At 40.1% G+C, this 24,075-nt stretch overlaps 1 protein-coding gene across 1 annotated transcript in view; it reads right to left on the reverse strand.

Moving 5' to 3' along the window:
* Positions 1-24,075, reverse strand: part of TFB1M (transcription factor B1, mitochondrial) — a 61,468-nt gene that overhangs the window by 30,552 nt on the left and 6,841 nt on the right. Inside the window, 3 exon segments of the mRNA XM_055433877.2 lie at positions 1,192-1,311; positions 9,647-9,798; positions 11,074-11,182. Of these exon segments, the coding sequence (XP_055289852.2) occupies positions 1,192-1,311; positions 9,647-9,798; positions 11,074-11,182 (381 nt within the window).

Below are 24,075 nucleotides of genomic sequence, written 5' to 3' on the forward strand. Positions count from 1 at the left end.
TAAGAGAGTTCCAGAAAAACATCTATTTCTGCTTTATTGACTATGCCATGCAGACCAGAAAGCAACAGTTAGAACTGGACATGGAACAACAGACTGGTTCCAAATAGGAAAAGGAGTACGTCAAGGCTGTATACTGTCACCCTGCTTATTTAACTTATATGCAGAGTACATCATGAGGAATGCAGGGCTGGAAGAAGCACAAGCTGGAATCAAGATTCCTGGGAGAAATATCAATAACCTCAGACATGCAGCTAATACCACCCTTACAGCAGAAAACAAAGAACTAAAGAGCCTCTTGATGAAAGTGAAAGAGGAGAGTGAAAAAGTTGGCTTAAAGCTCAACATTCAGAAAACTAAGATCATGGCATCCGGTCCCATCACTTCATGGCAAATAGATGGGGAAACAGTGGAAACAGTGGCTGACTTTATTTTTTTGGGCTCTAAAATCACTGCAGATGGTGACTGCAGCCATGAAATTAAAAGACGCTTACTCCTTGGAAGAAAAGTTATGACCAACCTAGACAGTGTATTAAAAAGCAGAGACATTACTTTGCCAACAAAGGTCTGTCTAGTCAAGGCTATGGTTTTTCCAGTGGTCATGTATGGATGTGAGTGTTGGACTGTGAAGAAAGCTGAGTGCCGAAGAATTGATGCTTTTGAACTGTGGTGTTGGAGAAGACTCTTGAGAGTCCCTTGGACTGCAAGGAGATCCAACCAGTCCATCCTAAAGGAAATCAGTCCTGAATGTTCACTGGAAGGACTGATGTTGAAAATGAAACTCCAATACTTTGGCCACCTGATGTGAAGAGCTGACTCTCTGAAAAAGACACGACTCTCTGAAAAAGACCCTGAAGCTGGGAAAGATTGAGGGCAGGAGGAGAAGGGGACAATAGAGGATGGTTTGATGGCATCACTGACTCAATGGACATGAGTTTAACTAAACTCTGGGAGTTGGTGATGGACAGGGAAGCCTTGTGTGCTGTAGTCCCGGGGCTGCAAAGAGTCAGGCATGACTGACTGAACTGAACTGATCCACCACTGTGATTTTTATGGTTTTAGGAGAGGGAAGGAAAAAGTTATGGTACAGTTTGCATAGAAGATCAGATTCTAGCGATTATTTCCTATGACACATCCTCACACATCCTAGTCCTAGTATACTACATTGTTTAAAACAAATAATCAGAAACTCACCTCTGGTTTGGGGACAAAAGCCTGACCTGGAATTGTCAAGATGTGCTGAACGTCACAGAGGTACTGGGCCATAATGGAGAGGCGACTTCGCTGTTTGCTTCCAGTAGTAGCTGTAAGTCTCTGCAGAAGGACAAGGAGGAATTTTGGCAAATATGTCATTCATCATCTATGAACACTAGGTGCATTTTTTCGAGGTAAAATTTAAAAGCATAGGCTATCTAACATGATATATAGCCAACATGGGGAACATTTTCCTTCGACACTAACTGAGGTACATCTATGAAGTGTGAGTTATACACACAATACACTTAAAAAAAATCAAATTAGAAAATTTCCCTACCACTGGCTATTGGGATTTTCAAAGTAGAAGATATTGTATGAAACAAGAAATCCATAAATATAGATAGGTGAAAACAGCAAGAATAATGAACTCAAGATGCTTTAGTTTTATGAACATTTCCAATGGTGTGTCCTTTATTTAAATGTAATAAAACCATGAATATTTAGAACTCTTGAATGGCTGATTTTGAGAACTTTTTTTTTTAAACAAAAAACTTATTTTCTTTTAAGCACCCAAACATTTTTATTTTAAAATTAGGTATATGTGAATTAACTCATAAATATATACAATTCAACCAACATCCCTAAAGGATCTTTAAAAAGAACTTTAAATTCCATGTAAATGTTATATGAAAAAGTAAAGGGCCAAGAATACCCCAGGGCACTCCTGAAGAACGTCAACAATGCGGGGCCGGGGGCTGCTCTGTGGAGGTGACATGGAGGCATTCACCTTGCCAGATACCAAAATTAAGGCAGTATCGTATTGTGAGAGGCACAAATATACCTCAGAGACCAAGTACACGTGGACTTTTGAAATGTGACAGATGTGCTGTAGCAACTGCTAGTGGGAGAAGGGTGGATCATTTGGTGACTTTGGTATAAGCAGGAATCTACAAAGAGGACTGCTACTGTAGGCCCGTATCTCATATCATAACCAAAAATAAATTCCAAGTAAAAACTAAAATTTTTAAATTTTATGAGTAAATATCTATGACTCCCATGGCAGGGAAGACTTTCTTAATAATGCAAAAGCAGTAGTCACAAAAGGCTGATATATATTGTTCTACTTAAATTAAAAACTTTTGTATAATGAAAACACTATAAAGATAGGCCACAGACTGAAAGGCATTTGAAACTCTTATCTGACAAAGGGTTAGTGCTCAGAATATAGAAGAAACCCCTATAGATCAATAATCAAAAGATAAACTAATAGAAAATAAGATGAGAAACATTGTAGCAACCCAAACGAACTATAATCATAAACTATGCTCAAGTAAATTACAGATCAGGGGTATGCATATTAAAACTGTTTGAGATACAATTTCGTATTCCATGAAATAGAATTTACACAACAGAAAAAGGACTTAACAGAACCTAGTAATGGCGAGTATATGGAGCAACAGGAATTCTCATATGCTGCTAATGAGTGGGGACTGGTACAAGCATTTTGGACTATAATCTGGCAATATATAGCAAAGCTAAAGTTGAGTAAACTGCTATAACCCGTCAGGTTTACCTTTATGAATATATTCTAGAGACCTGCTTCACAAGGAGATATTTATAAGGATATTCATTGCAACATTATATGTAGTATCCAAAAATTAAACTGTGGTAATTCTGACAATGAATACTAAATGACAGTTACAATGAATAACAAGGGTTACCAACATAAATCCCCAAAAAGAGCAAATAATTGAAGATAGGTACCGTATGACTGCACTCATAGGAAAACTTCCAAAAGATTGTTTGTTTACTCTCCATGTGCATGTGTATATCTATCTATATCTGCAGAGCAAGCAAAACATGTCATGGGAACACTGAGTATCAATTTTAGACAGTTCACTGCACAGGAGGGAAAAGGGGGAGATAGAAGAAGGCTCCAAACATATTTACAGTATTTTATTTCTTAAAAAAGATATGAAAAATATGGTATTATATTGGACAAAGCTGAGTGATGGGGATAAAATAATTATACACTTATTTTTCTAAAATGCATCCTGTTCCGAGAGCTCCCTGGACCTCTTCTGAATGACAGAGTCAACATTTAAACCTCTTTAAAGGATATAGAGTCAACATTACAGACAGCAATGATTACTGGAATAATCCTGGGCCAGGCCTGCCTTACTAATCAACAGTCAGATATGGAGTGATTCTTTAAGTTCTATTTACTGGGCTGGGTGTTCTCCTTCCTGCTTCACTGTCATGTGTTAACCTCAAATAGTCCCTTTTACTTTGCTGCTTCTAACCAGCTGTGGGCATGAAAATCATGTAACTTGGCTTGTAAAAGCTTTGCCTTTAGTAAGATTTAAACACAGGCTTTAATATGAGATGCTGAAAAAATTTCCTATAGGCAAAGTTAACTGTAGATTTTATGGTACATTTTGTTACTCAGAAGCCATACCTCATCTCAGCTTTTTTTACTTTAATTTACCTGGCTCTTGTCTCTATTTGGACAATTAAAATTATTGGGAAGCTGCGTTCAGACAAGTGATGAGCTGCTATAGCATATACAACAAAATCAATTATTTCTTAGTAAAACCAAGAATTGTACATATTCTCAAGCAAATAACAAAAAAAATAGAAGTACAGACTTAAAGAATAATCTCATGGATCAAATGGTCAAAAATATTTCTAGCTCTTCATAAAGGAAAATAAGGAACTTAATTTTACCAATGCCATAAGATTCAAATTTTCTAAAATGCATTGTACAAACTGGCACAATTCAAAGCAGTTGCGCAAAACTAAAATCTAGCATGAACATAATCATAAAATTAGAAAATAAACCAAAAGAAATGCCTGGACTTAAATTTTTTCATCCTGGATTTTCTTCCAGTATTTTACTTTACATCTGAAAAGTATGTCCCCATTGATAAAAGGAAGAGAATTTAAAAATCACTTTAACCAAAAGCAAACCAGAGAGGCATGGAGGGAAAGCTAATTTGCTATAAAGACACATTAAAGTGTATTTCACTTAAGGGTGCTATGTATCCACTTCTGCCAGGAGAAAGGAGTATCTTGACCCATGAATGTTACCCTCTTATCTCTGGGCTTCCCTGGTGGCCAGTGCAGGAGATGTGGGTTCCATCCCTGGGTTGGGATGATCCGCTGGAGGAGGGCATGACAAGCCACGCCAGTATTCTTGCCTGGGAAATTCCATGGACAGAGGAGCCTGGTGGGCTACAGTCCATGGACACAGACATGGACTCAGTGACTAAACAACCACAATCCCATCTTTGCAGCAAATACACATAGGCTTTGGAGATAAAAACATGTCAATCTCATAATGTAGAAGAAAGCAGCATAAATACCTGTCCCTCATTTATTAAGGAAGAATTTAATCCACAGATCAGAAAGCTCTGCAAAAGACTTCATTAAACACTAGCATAAGAGTCCAACAGTTGATCCAACCACTCAAACATTTGATGTTTCTTTGATATATTACAGGTAAAGCTATGAAAACTCAAACTCCATTACAAGATATATTTGAAGAGCAAAAGTTCACGGAACCAAATCAGGTAATTTTTCAGTAAAAGGAAACCTCTAACCCTCGAGCTTTTAAAAATTTCTGATTGAGTGTAAGAAAAATAAGGGGTCAACAAATTCACAAGAACAGTTTTTTTTTTCTATTCATGTAAAATAATTTTAAGTAGAAAAATTAGACTTATGCTTGAGATACTGCAGAGTCAAATATCAGGGACAATGAGAACTAGATAATTTATGGAAAGGCCATTCCTTTAACCAGCCATGGTCCCCTGGAGATGGTAGATGAAGAGGTTGATGCTGGACCCAGAAAGAAAAGACCACAGATCCAGTCACACAAAGAACCGGAACATCATGATTTCAGCAGAAAACACATGAGTGTTCGGGTTCAGTTTTCCCTGCAGCTAGCTCCACGACCTTTGGAAGACGTTAAACTACGTTGAGTCTCAGTTTCATCACCTGTAACATGAGGTTAGATGAGAATTGTCAAGGTCTCATTTACTGCTACACAGTCTGATTCTACTTTATGAGCTGCAACTTTAAAGTGTCTACAAGCCCCTTAATGTGTAGGAGCTGAATTTCTTACATTTAAACCCTGTCGTCTTAGAGGAAAGGAACAAGACAAACATGCTCGTTTCTGCTCTGTAACTCACAAGGCCAAGCCAAGCAAATATTCTAAGTGCTTTCTGTGGCTAAAATTCAAAATGCAAATATGACAGTGTCAAGAACAAAGAGGGAAAATGCTGAGGAGAATGCTGCTGTATCATCTTCCACTGAAACTCTCACTTGCAAAAATGTGAAAATCAGTCAGAGGACCAGTGTTATCTATACTTTTAAAGCATTCCATAAACTATAGACTCAATATAAACTCTTCTCAATATTCAACTAAAACTTAACTAAAATCAACTTTTTGTTAAAGAAAAATAATTGCATATGGTACAGTGGAAGCAACACTATTATTAACAACAAGTGACACTGAGTCATTGAAGATGCTACCCCACCTCTTCAGCCTCTGTTCCTTTGCTCTTTCCCCCAAAGAATGAGAGTATTTTTGCATTTCTATTGTGCAAGTGAAGAGCAGAAATACCATAATAATCATATCAGCTGAGGAAAAAAATCCAAGGACAAATCCAAAAGTTGAGAACAGCAACAAAGAGAACCATTAGCCTGGCCTCAATTCAAACCAACAGCAGAGCACTAATAAGAGTCATAAGGAGATGACTAGGACCTCAGGAAAAAAAGGACGTCATCTTAAGGGTTTCTAACAAACACAAAAGGGTTCCACATTTTTGTGATGGATTTTATGGCCCAATACTCTAAAACGGAAATTTTCAACTTTGGTGGTTTTGACATTTCGGACTAGTTAATGTTGAGTAGCTCTTTGCTATGGGGACTGTCCTGTGCACTCTAGACATTTACCAGCTGCCCTGAACTCTATCCACTAGACGCCAGAAGCACCCCCAGCTGTGACAACCAAAAGGGTCCCTTGAGTGAGGGATGGGGCAAAACTGCTGTTGAAAACCAGCACCTCTGGAAGGGAACATGGAGACAGGGGGATGGATGCAAGAAAAACTTTCTTATAATATATTCATAAGTTATTTGAGAGGAAGACCCTGGGAGAATTGAACTAAGGTAGTCATCCAATGCCTACTTTCAAAGCAATTCTGATATTAAGTTGTCTTGCTTTATTTTTTACAGAAACAACCATGAAGCTGACTAAAACACACAAAGCAGATTTTATGAACTGGACACAACGCAGTGAGGGACTGTGATCACTGACAGGAGGGAGAGGAGGTGAGCCTCAGGACTGCCCAGCTGACAGCTGGGAGGCCACCCTCACGCTGCAGCACAGGGAGCGCAAAGCAACAGAGGCCAGAGAAGACCTGGAGTTAAGGAGACAGAGGCTGAAGTTCTGGGAGGCCAAGGCAGCTAGAATCTGCGGGGCAGGCTACTGGAGAAGGGGAACACAGAGCTGGAGAGGTCTCAGGGAAGGAGGTAGAGACAGGAAAGGAGTGAGTAGAGACACACTCCCTTTCAAGTCTTTGGCAGAGCAAGGATCAGCAAGGGGTGTATGAGGTTAACTCTTCAAGGCCAGGGAGGCTGGACAAAGTACCACTGGAAAGCTGTCGGACAAAATGGAGCTCATACAGGGCTGGAAATAGTCTGCATTCCCAACAGCTAAAGTAGAGAGCCCATGAAATACACAGGACACAGGGTGGCTTCCTCAGAAACACCACGGCTTAGTAGTAGGACTTAGCCCCAGATCAAAGGCTGCTTTGGACCCATCATAACAAAGCTTGAAAAGCAAACCTCAAACCCATCTGCAAGTACTTTATCTATGTGCCAGAACAAAACCCATCACTCAACCCTATACAACAAAATCTGACCCTCAACAACATGGGAAAAAAAAAACCAAGCCTCACAACAGCCACTATTGTAACAAAAATTACCAGGCTTGCAAAGCAGAAAAACTGGACCCAGAACAAAGAGGGTGGGAAACATCAACTGGTAAAATAGTACAGAAAGGACAGAGGTAATGGAATTAGCTGGCAAAGATCTTAAAACAGCTATTACAAATATTACACATATGCATAAGGATGCCAAGGACAGCACAAACATGAGAGAAAGGGAAGACAGGGTAAGACTGAAACGGAACTTTTAGAGATAAAAGTACAGAATCTGAAAGGGAAAGTACACTTATCGAGAGAGGAGACACTGCAGACGAGCGGCGAATCTGCAGCTGCGGCCTTACGACCCAGCACTGAGGTCTGTGCCCGAGTCATCGCGCCCGTGTGCACTGCTGAGCTCAGCGTAAGAATGTTCCTGGCTGTTTGTCTGTAATGATGAAACACTGAAACTAATGCGGGGTTTTCCCCAAACAGGAAAACAGACAGATAAGCCTGACAGATCAACAGTCAGTGGATAGTAAATAGCAGTATAAATAAGCTACAGCTATGGACAACATGAGCAGATCAGGATAAAAAGAATATACACCGTATGAACCCATTTGTATAAAGGTGAAAAATGGACAAAACTGAAATATATTACTATACAGGTAAGAATCTGATAAACTATGTAGGGAGTAATAAATTGCAAACTATGGTATAGATTATCCTGGTAGTGGGTGGGGAACAGGAGGTGCAATCAGAAAGAGGCATACAAGAGGGTGTCAGAGATGTTAGTAATCTAATTATTAACTTTAACTGGATTTAACGATTTAATGGGATTAAAGACGTTAGTTGGATTAAAGATTTACTGAGCATGGCAGAGCAAGACCCAGTTTTCCAAACCACAGCTAGTCCCTCTCATTGGGAAGCTTCCACAAGCCTCTTGCCCTCATCCATCAGAGGGCAGACAGAATGAAAACCACAATCACAGAAAACTTACCAAAATGATCACATGGACCACAGCTTTGTGCAACTTAAACTATGAGCCACTCTGTGTAGGGCCACCCAGATGGACAGGTCATGGTGGAGACTACTGACAAAACGTGGTCCACTGGAGAAGGAAATGGCAAACCACCTTGGCATTCTCGCCTTGAGAACCCCATGAAGAGTATGAAAAGGCAAAAAGGTATGGCGCTGAAAGAAGAACCCCCTCGGTTGGTAGGTGTGCAATATGCTACTGGAGAAGAGCAGAGAAATAACTCCAGAAGGAATGAAGAGGCTGAGCCAAAGGGGAAACGACGCCCAGCTGTGGATGTGACTGGTGGTGAAAGTAATGTCTGATGCTGTAAACGAGAGTACTGCACAGGAACCAGGAATGCTAGGTCCATGAATCAAGATAAACTGGATGTGGTCAAACAGGAGATGGCAAGAGGAAACATCAACATTTTAGGAATCAGTGAACTAAAATGGATGTGAATGGGTGAATTTAATTCAGATGACCATTATATTTATCACTGTGGGCAAATATACTACTCCATTTCTAAGGAATAGAAGAAATGGAGTAGCCCTCACAGTCAACAAAAGAATCTGAAATGCAGTACTTGAATGCAGTCTCAAATATGACAGAATGATATTTCATTTCCTTCATCAGAAGAATCAGAAATGATCCTTCATTTCCAAGGCAAACAATTTAAATATTATAGTAATCAAGTCTATGCCCCAACTACTAATGCCAAAGAAGCTGAAGGGTTCTCTGAAGACCTACAAGATCTTCTAGAACTAACACCAAAAAAAGTTGTCATTTTTATCACAGGGGACTGGAATGCAAAAGTAGGAAGTCAAGAGATCTGGAATAACAGGCAAGTTTGGCCTTGGAGTACAAAATGAAGCAGGGCAAAGGCTAACAATTTTGCCAAGAGAACACACTGGTCATAGCAAATACCCTCTTTCAACCACACAAGAGATGACGCTATACATGGACATCATTAGATGGTCAATACCACAGAGGATGACGGAGGATGAGATGGTTGTATGGTATCACCAATTCAATGGACATGAGTTTGAGCAAACTCCAGGAGATTGTGAAGGACAGGAAAGCCTGGTGTGCTCCAGTGCATGGGGTTGCAAAGAGTCAGATGCAACTGAATAACAACAATTTGACTTGGGTGGTGGGGATTCGGCTGTTCTTGATTAAGCCATACACACACAAAGCCGTGAATATACATGATACACTCGTTTATATTCATATGTCATAAAAAATAACTGCTTATAGCCTGCAGATTCCCTCCTTAAACCTCTTTGCTTCAAAAACTGCTTTCACTGCTCTGAGGGTTTACTTTTTAGAAACAAACTTGGAACACTCCAGTCATGGGAATGCCTAGCAGGCTTATGTGAGCCGAAGTCTATATATTGAATAATGAGACACCCAACCCCCTTACCTTTCTCAACTCCAAACTGATAATATTCTTTTTATTTTGTTCTGGTAATCTGATCTTGTGATAAAACAACCAGAAAAAGTTAAAACTTACCTCTGCCACTTCCTTTTGAAAAGTCAACATCATCCGGGTTCTACCATATGTGAATGGTCCATTTCTTTGAGAAACATTTTCAAGCCATTTGATAATCAGTGGGGTTGATACACTAAAAGGCAGATTTCCAATAATATGTACATTTGGAGGATCTGGTTAGCATAAGAAAAAACTTGGTATGATTATTTCATCAATGTATTATGAATACAATTTTAGTTAAGAGTAAAATCAAACTGGGTATTAATAGCATCAAACAAAAGCATACAAAAAGATAATAGCTGACTATTTTTCAGTCCATTTATTCTTCAGAAGCAATGTTTGCTCACAATCAGCTTTGAATTGAAGGAAAACAAACCCACCTAATTAGTATTCAGTTAAAGTCTCCAGGTTTTGGCTTAGGAAAACATGAAAAAGAATTAGTTTGAGGGAAAAGATCATTTATTTAGCCTGGGACATGAGGTCAAAGTTCCTATGGAACACCAGTGACTCTGTCTTATGCCCAGGAAGGGGATACAGGCTGGACGTGAAGATTGTGTACAATATATACGTGGTAAGTGAAGTCATGGCAGGAGAAACAAGATTTAAGATGTGGGTGGAAAAATAACCACTAGCAAAGTTAGAGAAAGCTCAAAACAAGGTGAAAGGAAGAATAGGTGGGCCTGGTATGAGGAAAAACAGAAGCAGAGAAATCTTCTAGATGAGAGTAACAGTTAAACACTGGGGAACTTTGAGAAGGTTTGTGGCAGGCAGTTAGGTGAGTCATCCATGTTGTCTGTGACTGGCTGGGCAGGGCAGAAAACTGAAGGTGGTCACTGAGAAGAGCTGGTTGGAAGGGGGAGACGGGCAGAGTCAGCCACTCTGAAGGAGCCTGGTGTGGAGCAGCGAGAGACTCAAGGGCAGCTGTGGAAGCACCCCCAAATCGCTCTTCCAGCTGCTTTGAGGGGGTTTTATGGGCAAGAAACACTTCTGCGTGTTCCAAGGAGCTGACACATAGCAGGTACCCAATAAACTGTCCATGAATGAAGAGTGCTTTGGAAGGTTCCTGAATGTAAAAGACAGAGGAAATAAAGTCAAAAGAAAGGTGGGGGTATGGCTTGGTTCACCAAAACACTTTTTTCACCATTTGGAAAACACTTTCTAGTTCATTCCATCTTTGTATGGTATCATAAAAATGGCAAGTTTATATAAACAGACCCCAAAATATTTGAAAAATATTAGTATCAGATAAATTTGGATGAAGAAAAAGCAATTTGATTTTTATTTTGGAAGAAAGTGAAAAGCAGAAAAAATTGCAATGCACCTTACCTATTTATCTAATTTTAATATAAGTATATAATAAATGTTGATAATGTATGACAAATAATACAAATATTTGTAATCTAAACAATTACAAAAGAAAATAAGAAAACCAACCCAAAGACACTTACCATCCTCCCACCGTCTTTGGAGACTTTCTGGAAAAGCCCTTTCTATCTTAAACGTCAAGACATCTCCATGGACGATTCTCAGTTTTCCAGGTGCTGCATCAGAAAGCATCTAGTTTACAAAAAGGTCAATAAAATGAGCTTATACACTTTGGAGAACAGTGGAATTAATTTTTTTTCCCACCAAATCTGTGCACCATTAAATCAATATGAAAAGTCAGAGACTAAGAATGATCATTAACGAACTAATAGCATGCTGCGTCCACTGCAACAGACAACTGTGGTGTTTAATTTTCAACACATAAGAATGACTGGGAATGGCGGCAGATAGTAGTATAACAATAGCCTATAACATCACAAATATTGACATAATTTTGACCCTCAGGATGACTTGTATTTTGGTATAGATTTAGCAAAAACTGAACTCCTGCGTTTTTAAGCTGGAGACTAAGTAGTCTCCCAAGGCAACAGAAATAAAAGCAAAAATAAACAAATGGGATCTAATCAAACTTACAATCTTTTACACAGCAAAGGAAATCATAAACAAAACAAAAATACAGCCTACAGAATGGGAGAAAATATTTGCAAGCAATGCAACTGCAGAACTTAATTTCCAAAATATACAAACAGCTCATACAACCCAACAATAACAAAAAACCCAATCAAAAATGGGCAGGAGAACTAAATAGACATTTCTACAAAGACAAACAGATGGCTAACAGGCACAAGAAAAGATGCTCAATATTGCTAATTATTAGAGAAACACAAAACTACAATGGGTACCACTTCACATTGGTCAGAATAGCCATCATTAAAAAGTCTTTAAATAACAAATGCTGGAGAGGGTGTGGAGAAAAGGGAACCCTTCTTTCTATACAGTTGGTGGGAATGTAAGTCACTGTGGAAAACAGTACAGAGGTACCTTAGAAAATTAAGAACAGAATTACCAAATGATCCAGCAAACCCACTCCTGGACACAAACTGTAATTAAAAAAGATACCTGTATGCAGGTCAGGAAGCAAGTTAGAACTGGACATGGAACAGGCTGGTTCCAAATAGGAAAAGGAGTACGTCAAGGCTGTATATTGTCACCCTGCTTATTTAACTTATATGCTGAGTACATCATGAGGAACGCTGGGCTGGAAGAAGCACAAGCTGGAATCAAGATTTCCGGGAGAAATATCAATAACCTCAGATATGCAGATGACACCACCCTTATGGCAGAAAGTGAAGAACTAAAGAGCCTCTTGATGAAAGTGAGAGAAAAGAGTGAAAAAGTTGGCTTGAAGCTCAACATTCAGAAAACGAAGATCATGGCATCTGGTCCCATCACTTCATGGGAAGTAGATGGGGAAACAGTGGAAACAGTGGCTGACTTTATTTTCGGGGACTCCAAAATCACTGCCGATGGTGACTGCAGCCATGAAATTAAGACACTTACCCCTTGGAAGGAAAGTTATGACCAACCTAGACAGCACATTAAAAAGCAGAGACATTACTTTGCCAACAAAGGTCCATCTAGTCAAGGCTATGGTTTTTCCAGTGGTCATGTATGGATGTGAGAGTTGGACTATAAAGAAAGCTGAGTGCCGAAGAATTGATGCTTTTGAACTGTGGTGCTGGAGAAGACTCTTGAGAGTCCCTTGGACTGCAAGGAGATCCAACCAGTCCATTCCAAAGGAGATCAGTCCTGGGTGTTCATTGGAAGGGCTGATGTTGAAGCTGAAACTCCAATACTTTGGCCGCCTCATGCGAAGGGCTGACTCATTTGAAAAGACCCTGATGGTGGGAAAGATTGAGGGCAGGAGGAGAAGGGGACGACAGAGGATGAGATGGCTGGATGGCATCACCGACTCGATGGACAAGGGTTTGGGTGGGCTCCGGGAGTTGGTGATGGACAGGGAGGCCTGGCGTGCTGCAGTTCATGGGGTTGCAAAGAGTCGGACATGACTGAGTGACTGAACTGAACATGTCCCCTAATGTTTTCAGTGGCACTATTCACAATACCAAGATGTGAAACAACCTGCTGTCCACTGACAAATGAATGGATAAAGATGTGATACATATGTACAATGGAATATCATTGTTGTTCAGCCACTAAGTCGGACTCTTTGTGATCCCACTGACTGCAGTCTGCAGGCTCCTCTGTCCATTGGGTTCTCCAGGCAAGAATATCGGAGTAGGCTGCCAATTCCTTCTCTACGATGGAATATTACTCAGCTATTAGAAAAAGAAGGAAAAAATGCCATTGCAGTAACACGGAGGCAACTAGAGATTATCAATACTAAGTGAAATAAGTCAGAAACAGAAAGGCAAATATCATATGATATCACATATACACGGAATCTAAAAAACAACACAAATGAATTTATCTATGAAACAGAAACAGAATCTTGGATCAGAGGACAGACTGGTGGCTGCCAGGGAGGAGGAGATTCAGGAAGGATCAAGTAGGAGGTTTGGGTTAGCAGATATAAGCTTGTATATACAGGATGAATAAACAAGATCCTGCTATACAGCACTGGAGAAGAAAATGGCAACCTACTCCAGTATTCTTGCCTGGGAAATCCCATGGACAGAGAAGTCTACCAGGCTATAGTTCATGGGGTCACAAAAGGTCCAGATGTGACTTGGTGACTAACAACCATAAAGCACAGAGACCTATATTCAATGTTCTATGCAAAACCATAAAGGAACAGCAGAAATCAAAACTGTATAAGTCAACTATATGTCAATAAAAAAACTGACTAACAAATGGAGACTAAAGAGATTATAATGAAATACTGAGAATTAGCAGAAATCATATCAAAGATGAACTTACTTTAACTAAATCTTTATATCTTAAGTACATACAAAGGATTCTACATATTACTAAGATCTTTAACTAAATCTGCGAGTAGACTCAACCAAGCAGAAAAGTCATGTGTCACTGCCAAGCTATACGCGGCACTCTGAGACACTCCCTTGACCAGAGCGCTACTGAAGTAATTTTGATACACAGGCACTTTCAACCTAATGAATTATCCTGCATGTTTTAACAAAAGCTACTTGCTGGCCAATTTCTACCTTCCTTTCTTTGTCGTCCTTCTGTTCTTCAGTTTTTCTGAGTAAAAAAGAGAAGGACTTCTTTCCTTTATCTTTTTGTCCCTCCTTCTCCTCCACCTTAGCATCACACCTTGAGAAATGCTCTCATAGTACTGAAGTGTTGGCACCTAACTAAAAGGAGCCTTAGAGGTAAGCCATCTATAAACGTGCACTGTGATAAGTGCCCTAGACTCAAAACAAAACTTGATTCTTGAAGTCCTTAGTAAAAAAACAACAGACGGATGCAATCCACGAGCTTATAAAGTTAACATGCAAGAGAGTAAAATCAATGAAAACAAGCACATCTAAAGAACAGTGCAGGGAAGATAGTTAGGGAGTTTGGTATCGACATGTACACACTGCAATCTTTAAAGTGGATAACCACAAGGTCCCTCTACTGTATAGCACAGGGAACTCTGCTCAATGTTACTGGCAGCCTGGATGGGAGGGGAGTTGGGGAAAATGGAGACATGTATGTATGTATGGCTGAGTCCCTTTGCTATCCACCTAAAACTATTACAACATTGTTACTGGCTATTCTCCAATATAAAATAAAAAGTTAAAAAAATAAAATATATTACAAAAGCAAAAGGTGACCCTCTTCCCACATTAAATCTCAGTTCAGGGAACTCAGAGAACCTTGGCTCCAATTCAAGGAATTTTTGCCCTTAGCATCCCCTGGATCTTCTCTAGCTCAATTAAAGCTGAATTCTCTAACTCTCCTCTGACTAATTCAGGCAACTGAGGAAGGATGAAAGCACCATCGCAGAAGCCATGGAGGGGGCATGGACCAAGGCACCTAGCTGTAGCTCACTCACACCTCTGGGTCAACAATGCGCCTTGCACACGCTTCTTTACAGCGCTGTGTATTGTAATCATGTATATACAGGTTTCTTTCCCCTATAACAACAGAGGCCCCTTAAGGGCACCTGTTTCTTATCTACCTTAATATCCCCTGCGGCTGCAACAGCGCACAGTAGGTGATTTATATATGTATTTGACAAGTGAATGAATAAGTGAAGGATCAAATGGCATTCCGTTTTCTATGAAGCTGGAAAACTCCTCTCCTAGCCCATGATATTTGGGGGTCCCTAAAATTTGAAAGGTCCAGAAACTTGCAGAGATTTATTTCACTGATAAGTCAATTACACATGTAATGCTGGAGAAACACGTAGCTGAAATGCATATGCTGATTAGAGGCTAAACACTTTAAATTATGGGAATCATCTAGTTTGATCTGTTTAGCAAAAATAATTGCATACCTCTGATATTATTAATATACTTATGGATTATTTATGATTTGCTAAAACTTAATCTGATGAGTCAACTCGTCACATGAGATGGCTGGATGGCATCACCGACTCTGTGGACATGAGTTTGAGTGAACTCCGGGAGTTGGTGATGGACAGGGAGGCCTGGAGTGCTGTGATTCATGGGGTCGTGGAGAGTCGGACACGACTGAGCGACTGAACTGAACTGAACTGAATCTGATGAGTTCCAGACAAACTTAGAAAATATAACAACTTAGACATACTACAAAAAAAGGGAGATATCTCTCTCCACAGGACAGGCTTTTACCGTATAAAAATTATATTTAATGATAGAATTTACCATCAATGAAGAACATTAAATTTTCTTCTGTAATTATGCTTCACATAATTAAAAAACAAATAAGCATACCAAAAACAAAGAGGCAGAATTAAAAGCTTATGTTTCACAATGTCAATATAGAGAAAGTAATGAAGTAATTAATTAGTAATTAAGGCTAAAACAAAACAATGTAAATTTGGCTCTGTGGCATTAATTTACATGCTCTGATAACTTCAACCATGTATGAAATATTATTTTCCACCTTGACACACACAACAACATACCAGGAAACTGGTAAAAACACACATTTACCTTCCTTTCCCAAGTTTAAAGTTGCTATTTTTTTTGGATTCCCCTTCTGGCTTATGTGTCAGTCAATGACACACCAAGTCCTCCTGTTCTTTCTTTAAGAGGTCTACTTTTTTCAGGATGACTCTGTAGCTCAAACTTTCCCTTTGCCACCCTCCACTGCAGAAGGAATGAATGCTGCTGTTCACAGCTTTATGTGAAGGCCCTGAGCAATGAGGAAGAAAAAAAATGTTGTACAAACAGAAATGACAGTATGATTATGGACAGCAGCCATTTCAACACCTAATGATAATCAGCAATGACACAGAAAGACCTCGTAATCAACTAATAATAGAAGAAAATGTTTGCATTATCATAGTGATATTTGAGGAATGACAAAAGGGTGGGACAGATCCCCATTACAGCCCTTCAGGAACAATACTGGAGCCTGTTACACCTCAGAACTCTGGGAGTGTGTTGCCTCATATTGACCTCAAAGGCACCACTGATGATCTGTGCAGGCACTAATGACAGCCAAATGAGTATTTTTACAGACACTCAAATTGTTCTACCATTTTCAATCCTATATTTTTCCAAAACGACACATAAGCAAGCTTTGAGTAAAAAGCATTCATTAAATAAGTCTGTAAAAGAAGAAAAGCAAACTGTGATAAGGGAAGCATACAAAGTATGTAGATTTTGAGAGCTTTACATTGTACCAATCCTAGAAATGTTAGATCCTGCAGCCAACATTCTGAACTATATCATTTTTACTCAGTGTTGGAAGTAATTACAGCCGGTTTCCAAGAGACAACATGTACCTTTCTGGTATTAAGTTCTATAAAGGGTACAAGGAAGAAATAGAGAATGTCTTTGATACAACTAAGAAAACAAATGCAGAAGTGTTCTTCACAGTCACCTAAAAATCACTCTCCTCTTACAAGTACTTAGTGAATGCTGTCCTGCATGTGTGTGTCATGGGGGGTGGGGGGGAAGGGGGGTGGTGGTGGAGGGGAAGCTATGGTCTTAACTAGGTAGTTTGCTGGTGATCTAATTTGATGAGGAAAGAATTTGTGCAATTTCTAGAACCTATGCCCATTTATAAATTCCTTCAGGGCAAAAACTAACAGCCATTTTACATGTTTTACGCCACCTTCTCACGGTGACTTCCCTGGTGGCTCAGACGGTAAAGCATCTGCTTACAATGCAGGAGACCCAGGTTCAATCCCTGGGTCGGGAAGATCTTTCTAGGCAGTACTCCTGCCTGGAAAATCCCATGGACGGAGAAGCGTGATAGGCTGCAGTCCATGGAGTTGCAAAGAGTCCGACACGACTGAGCGACTTCACTTTTACTTTCTCATGGTGTGGGGCTCTTGACCGCCAACATTGTACAGTGGGCTAAGCAGTAATTACACAGCCCAGTAATACTACCTTCTTTCTAACCTGTCACATAGTGCCTTTGAGGTTCTCGAGGCAAGAATACTGAAGTGATTTGCCACTCCGTTTTCCAGTGGACCACGGTTTTAAGAGTTCTCCACCATGACCCGTCTGTTTTGGGAGGCCTTGAATGGCATGGCTTACAGCTTCATTGAGTCACACAAAGCTATGACCCATGTGACCATTTTGGTTAGCTTTCTGTGACTGCGGTTTTCATTCTGGAGGTTGTGGGATTGTACTTCTTGCTTCTTCTGTCTGCCCTCCGATGGATGAGGATAAAAGGCTTGTACAAGCTTCCCGAGGGACTGGGTCTTGCTCTGGCGGGCAGGGCCATGCTCACTAAATCTTTTTCTGCTGATGGGTGGGGCTGTGCACCCTGCCTTTAGAGGCAGTCCAGTTCTAGAGCCTACAGGCTCTATGGTAGGGCTAAAGGTGACCTCCAAAAGGACTTATGCCAATACGTACCTTCCAGGATGGCTTCTGCCAATGCTCCTGCTGACCCGTGCCTCCACAGGAGACCCTCACACACTCACAGGCAGGTCTAGCTCAGTCTCTCATGGGGTTAACTGTTTCTTTCCCCTGGGACCCACTGTGCACAAGGTTTTGAATGCACCCTCCAAGAGTCTGTTTTCCCTAGTCCTGTGGAAGTTCTATAATCAAATCCCATAGACCCCAAAGTCAGATTCCCTGGGGATTCCCATTCCCTTTGCCAGATTCCCAGGTTGGGAAGCCTGATGTGGGGCCTAGAACATTTGCAACAGTCTAAGAACTTCTTTGGTATTATTGTTCTCCAGTGTGTGGGTTGGAGGTTCATAAAAATGTAAGGAGGTGATAACAAAAACCATCCCCCCAAAAAAGAAATGCAAGAAGACAAAAGTGGTTGTATGAGACAGCTTTACAAATAGTTGAGAAGAGAAAGGCAAAGGAGAAAGGGAAAGATATATTCAACTGAATGCAGAGTTCCAGAGAACAAGGAGACAAGAAAGCCTTCCTCAGCGATCAATGTAAAGAAACAAAACAATAGGAAAGACTAGGGATCTCTTCAAGAGAATTGGAGATACCAAGAAACATTTCACGAAAAGATGGGCAGTACGAAGAACAGAAACAGTATGGATGGATCTAAAAGAAGCAGACGATATTAAAGACACGGTGGCAAGAATACACAGAAGAACTATACAATAAAGGTCTTAATGACCCAGATAACCACGATGGTGTGATCACTTACCTAGAGCCAGACATCCTGGAGTGTGAAGTCAAGTAGCCCTTAGGAAGCATTACTACAAACAAAGCTAGTGGAAGTGACAGAATTCCAACTGAGCTATTTAAAATCCTAAAAGATGATGCTGTTTAAGTGTTGCACTCAATATGCCAGCAAATTTGGAAAACTCAGAGGTGGCCCTGGAGAAGGAAATGGCAACCCACTCCAGTCTTCCTGCCAGGAAAATCCCATGGAGAGAGGAGCCTGGAGGGCTACAGTCCACCAGGGGGATGCAGAGTTGCACATGACTGAGAGACTGAGCACAGCAGGGGCCACAGGACTGAAAAAGGCCAGCTTTCATTCCAATCCCAAAAAGGCAATGCCAAAGAATGCTCAAACTACCACACAACTGCACTCATTTCACATGGCAGCAAGGTCATCCTCAAAATCCTTCAAGTTAGACTTCAACAGTATGTGAACCAAGACCTTCCAGATATACAAGCTTGACTTAGAAAAGGCAAAGGCGCCAGAGATCAAATTGCCAGCACCCACTGGATCATAGAGACAGCAAGGGAATTCCAGAAAAACATCTACTTTTGCTTCACCGACTACACTAAAGCCTTTGACTGTGTGGATCACAAACTGTGGAAAATTCTTCAAGAGATGGGAATACCAGATCACTTTACCTGGCTCCTGTGAAGTCTGTACGCAGGTCAAGAAGCAAGTTAGGATCGGAGAGGGAATAATGGATTGATTCAAAGTTAGGAAAGACATACATCAAAGCTGTCTATTGTCACCCTGCTTATTTACCTTTTATGCAGAGTAAATCATGTGAAATGTCAAAAGGATGAATCATAAGCTGGAATTAAGATTGCCTGAAAAGATATCAATAACCTCAGATATGCAAAATCACCCTTATGGCAGAAAGCAAAGAGGAACTAAAGAGCCTCTTGATGAAAGTGTAAGAGAAAAATGAAAAAGCTGGCTTAAAACTCAACATTCAAAAAACAAAGATCATGGCATCCAGTTCCATCATTTTATGGCAAACAGATGAAGGAAAAAGAGGAAATGGGCAGATTTTATTTTCTTGGGCTCCAAAATGACTGCAGCCATGAAATTAAAAGACGCTTGCTCCTTGGAAGAAACGCTATGACAAACCTAGAAAGCATATTAAAAAGCAGAGACATCATTTTGCTGACAAAGCTCTCCATATAGTCAAAGCTATGTTATCTTCCAGTCGTCATGTACATATGAGAGAGTTGGACCATAAAGAAGACTGAGCACAGAAAAACTGAATTTTTTTTCAAACTATGGTGCTGGAGAAGACTCTTGAGAGTCTCCTGGACAGCAAGGATATCAAACCAGTCAATCCTAAAGGAAATCAATCCTGAATATTCACTGAAAGATGGATACTGAAGCTCCAATACTTTGGCCATCTGATTTGAAGAGGTGACTCATTGGAAAAGAGCCTGATGCTAGGAAAGATTTGGGGCAGGAGGAGAAGGTGACGACAGAGGATGAGACAGTTGGATGCCATCACTGAGTCAACAGACATGAGCTTGGGCAAACTCTGGGAGATAGTGAAGGACAAGGAAGCCTGGTGTGCTGCAGTTCTTGGGGTCGCAAAGAGTTAGACACAACTCAATGACTAAACAACAATAAGAACATGTACAGCAGAAACTCACTCAGACTCATCAAGGGATTAGATATTTGATTTAATAAATTTTCTATTCAACCCAGGGTTTTCGTTGGTGGCTCCCATGTAAAGAATCTGCCTGCAGTGCAGGAGACCCAGGTTCGATCCCGGTGGGAAGATCCCCTAGTGTAGGTAATGGAAACCCACTCCAGAATTCCTAACTGGAGAACTCCATGAACAGAGGAGCCTGGTGGGCTACAGTGCACTGGTCACTTAAAGTCAGACACGACTGAGCAACTAAGACTTTTTCTATTCAACCAGTATAACTCCTTTAATGGTCAACATTTCTTAAAAATAAACTTACAGATATAAATCTTTCTAAACTACACTGCACAATTCTCTTCCTAAACTAAGAATAATGAACCCGATTTCAGTCTTTTGTTGATGACTTGGATCACTGTTGACTGTAGAGCAACGGCCTCAATAACTATGGATTCTTCCCGATTGTGCTTTTGCTTCTCGTAGCTCTTCTGCCACAGTAACAACTGTTACTTCTTGCTGTAGTCAGTGGGGTCTGCTTCCAGCATTGGTGTCTGTACTCACTTGCAGTAGACTAGGATGATCACTTTGGCTGTGAGTCAGCTTTTGCTAACTGGTTGAGTGTTGTCCATGTTATGATTAACTGTGGTCATATCTGCATCAAGTAAGTTACATGTGTAAGTATGCAGTCATCACAACAGGAAGTCCTATTTAAAATTTGCTAGAAAGAATTTCAAACATTTAATACCTCTGATTAAAAACAGGCCCTGTTGTTAGGATGACTAGATTACTTTATATCTCCCTTTGCAAGAGGATGGGGAAGGGGAAGAATTTTAAGAGTAGTCATTTATTGACTACAGGCAACAGACCAATCTCTTTACATAAATTTCTATCTATCCTTGTAATAACCAGAAAAGAAAACTAACATTCCCATGCTGCAGATGACAAGGCTGAAGCTAAAAAAGGTTCAAAGGCAAGCTCAGGGTCACAAAGCTAGTAAGTGCCATATGTGATATCTGAACACCAACCTATTTGATTCTCAATTCCATGAAGTCTACATTGCCTATCAAGTAGAAATAACTGTTTACCTTATAGAATTCCAGAGGCAATACTAACAATACTCAACGCCTTACTATCTCCAAAATTCCATGAAATACATACCTTAATGTTTAAGAAGAATCCTAGAGCTTCTTACCCTGGTCAAGATGTAATACAGGAGACAGACCAGTTACACTCTTTCGCTTTAAACATGAAATAGCCAAAAAAGCTGAGATGTTGGACAACAAGAAGTTCAGGAAAATCTGCAGATCCAGGAAGGTCTCATTGGCCCTTCATCAAGAAACATGAAGAAAAGGACACTAAGGCACATCATGATGAAAAGACTCAAAACCAATGATACAGAAAAAATCGTCAGCTATAAAAAGGGACACATTCGAGTCAGTTCTAATGAGGTGGATGAACCTAGGGCCTATCATACAGAGTGAAGTAAGTCAGAAAAACAAGTATCAGATACTAATGCATATACATGGAATCCAGAAGGACAGTACTGATGAACCTGTGTGCGGGGCAGCAAAGGAGACCCAGAGAGAGAGAACACACTTACAGACACAGACGCGGGGAAGGGAGGAGAGGGTGGGATGTGTGCAGGGGTGACAGGGACACACACCACCATACGTAAGATACGCAGCCAATGGGAATTTGCTGTATGACTCAGGGAACTCAAACCTGGGCTCTGTAACAACCCAGGGAGGTAGGGTGGGGAGGGAGGTGCATGAGGGAGGGGACATACGTCTACCTATGGCTGATTCGTGCTGATGTTTGGCAGAAACCAACATCATACTGTAAGGCAATTATCCTTCAATTACAACTAAAATTATAAAAAAAGAAAAAAATCATAAAAACAGCCCAAGAAAAAAGACAGAAGCAAAGAATGACAGATTTGTTGGAAACAACACAAGTAATAAGATAGCAGAGAAACATCTTAAAGAGCACTGGAGAAAAACCCCAAAACCGGACAGCATGTTTTTAAACACATTTAAACCATAACAATCCTATGAGCAAACTGAGGCACAGTGAGAGTTACCTGCCCAAAGTCATATAAATAGTAAATGGTAGAGCCAGAAATCAAACACAGGTCATTTGACGCGAAGAGTCTGTTCTTTACTACAAAAATCACACTACAATGCTTTCATGTATTAGACACGTTTTCTTACCTTACAACATGCTAACAGTGAAAACCTGTATGTTATCACAATGTTCTTTTCCCTAGGCTGCCTCGTGATAATATTTTAAGAACTTGAATTAAGCTACAAATGACATACTTCCAGCTAGCAGACATTTTATAAATTATTACAATTTCTTTAAAAAGTAATTCTATTAGCTTAGATATCACTAAAATGGAATCCTTAAAATAGACCACTCTTTCTGCCTTTACTCAGTTTTATGATTAATTTAGTACCTCTAAAAGAACGTGGTTTTGCATATTGAAACATTCTTTACAAGAAAAAGAAGTCCATTTGATATTTTAGTACCCAACATTTAAGGCAAATTCCTTTTCTGCATGTGTGACAGTAAAAGTTAATTTTACTTCTACAGAAACAGAAGTCAAATATACATTTCTTGTACAGCAATTTACCTTGAAATCAACCTTCATATTTAGGAAAAAAAAGCACAAAACTCTGATAATTAATGATACCCAATTATTGGGTTTCACCATTAAATAACACATTTATTTAATCACCTAATTAGATATCTACAAAGAGTCAACCTTTCTATCTCCATGTGAAACATTACCAAACACCTGGTAAGTGCCAGGCACACTTATATGTTGCAGAGATACAGCAGGGAACAAAACAGACAAAAACATCTACCCTCATGGCACTTACATTCCAGAGGGGTGAAGAAGTGTCAAGTCACTCAGTTGTGTCTGACTCTTTGCAACCCTGTGGACTGTAGCCAAACCAGGCTTCTCTGTCCATGGGGTTTTCCAGGCAAGAATTCTGGAGAGGGGAGCCATTCCCTTCTCCAGAGGATCTTTCCTACCCAGGGATCGAACCCTGGTCTCCTGCATTGTCAGGAGGATTCTTTACTGTCTGAGCCACCAGGGAAGACCTCAAAGATGTGAGACTGACAACAAATAAGAACATACAGTGTGTCAGATGATAATAAATCTCATGAGACAAAACAAGGTAGAAGTTAGGAGTGCAGGGACATGGGAGGGGCAGTGAAAAGTGTGTGGCTGTCTGTTGGTCTGTCTTCAAAAGATCTTTCGTTGAGATCAGAGGAGGATATGTAAATTAAGCTGGTGATGCAAAATGTGATTCACCTGCCTGCCTAATAAGAAAGAATTACACATAATAGAGGGTGAGATTTAGGGTTAAGACATCCATTTAAGGGGAAAAGAAGTCAGAAGAGTCTTCTCTATGCCCACAGAAGGGCTAGATGAACAAACCTGCAGGGAATTGTGTAATGTTATTGTTCAAGAAAATCAGAGATTCCAAAGGAATATTTCATGCAAAGATGGGCTCCATAAAGGACAGAAATGGTATGGACCTAACAGAAACAGAAGATATTAAGAGGTGGCAAGAATACACAGAAGAACTGTACAAAAAAGATCTTCATGACCAAGATTATCATGATAACGTGATCACTGACCTAGAGCCAGACATCTTGGAATGTGAAGTCAAGTGGGCCTTAGAAAGCATCACTACAAACAAAGCTAGTGGAGGTGATG

Source organism: Moschus berezovskii, chromosome 10 (assembly GCF_049115385.1).
Source record: "Moschus berezovskii isolate FMDL1 chromosome 10, NW_MosBer_1.0, whole genome shotgun sequence".
Taxonomy (NCBI): domain Eukaryota; kingdom Metazoa; phylum Chordata; class Mammalia; order Artiodactyla; family Moschidae; genus Moschus; species Moschus berezovskii.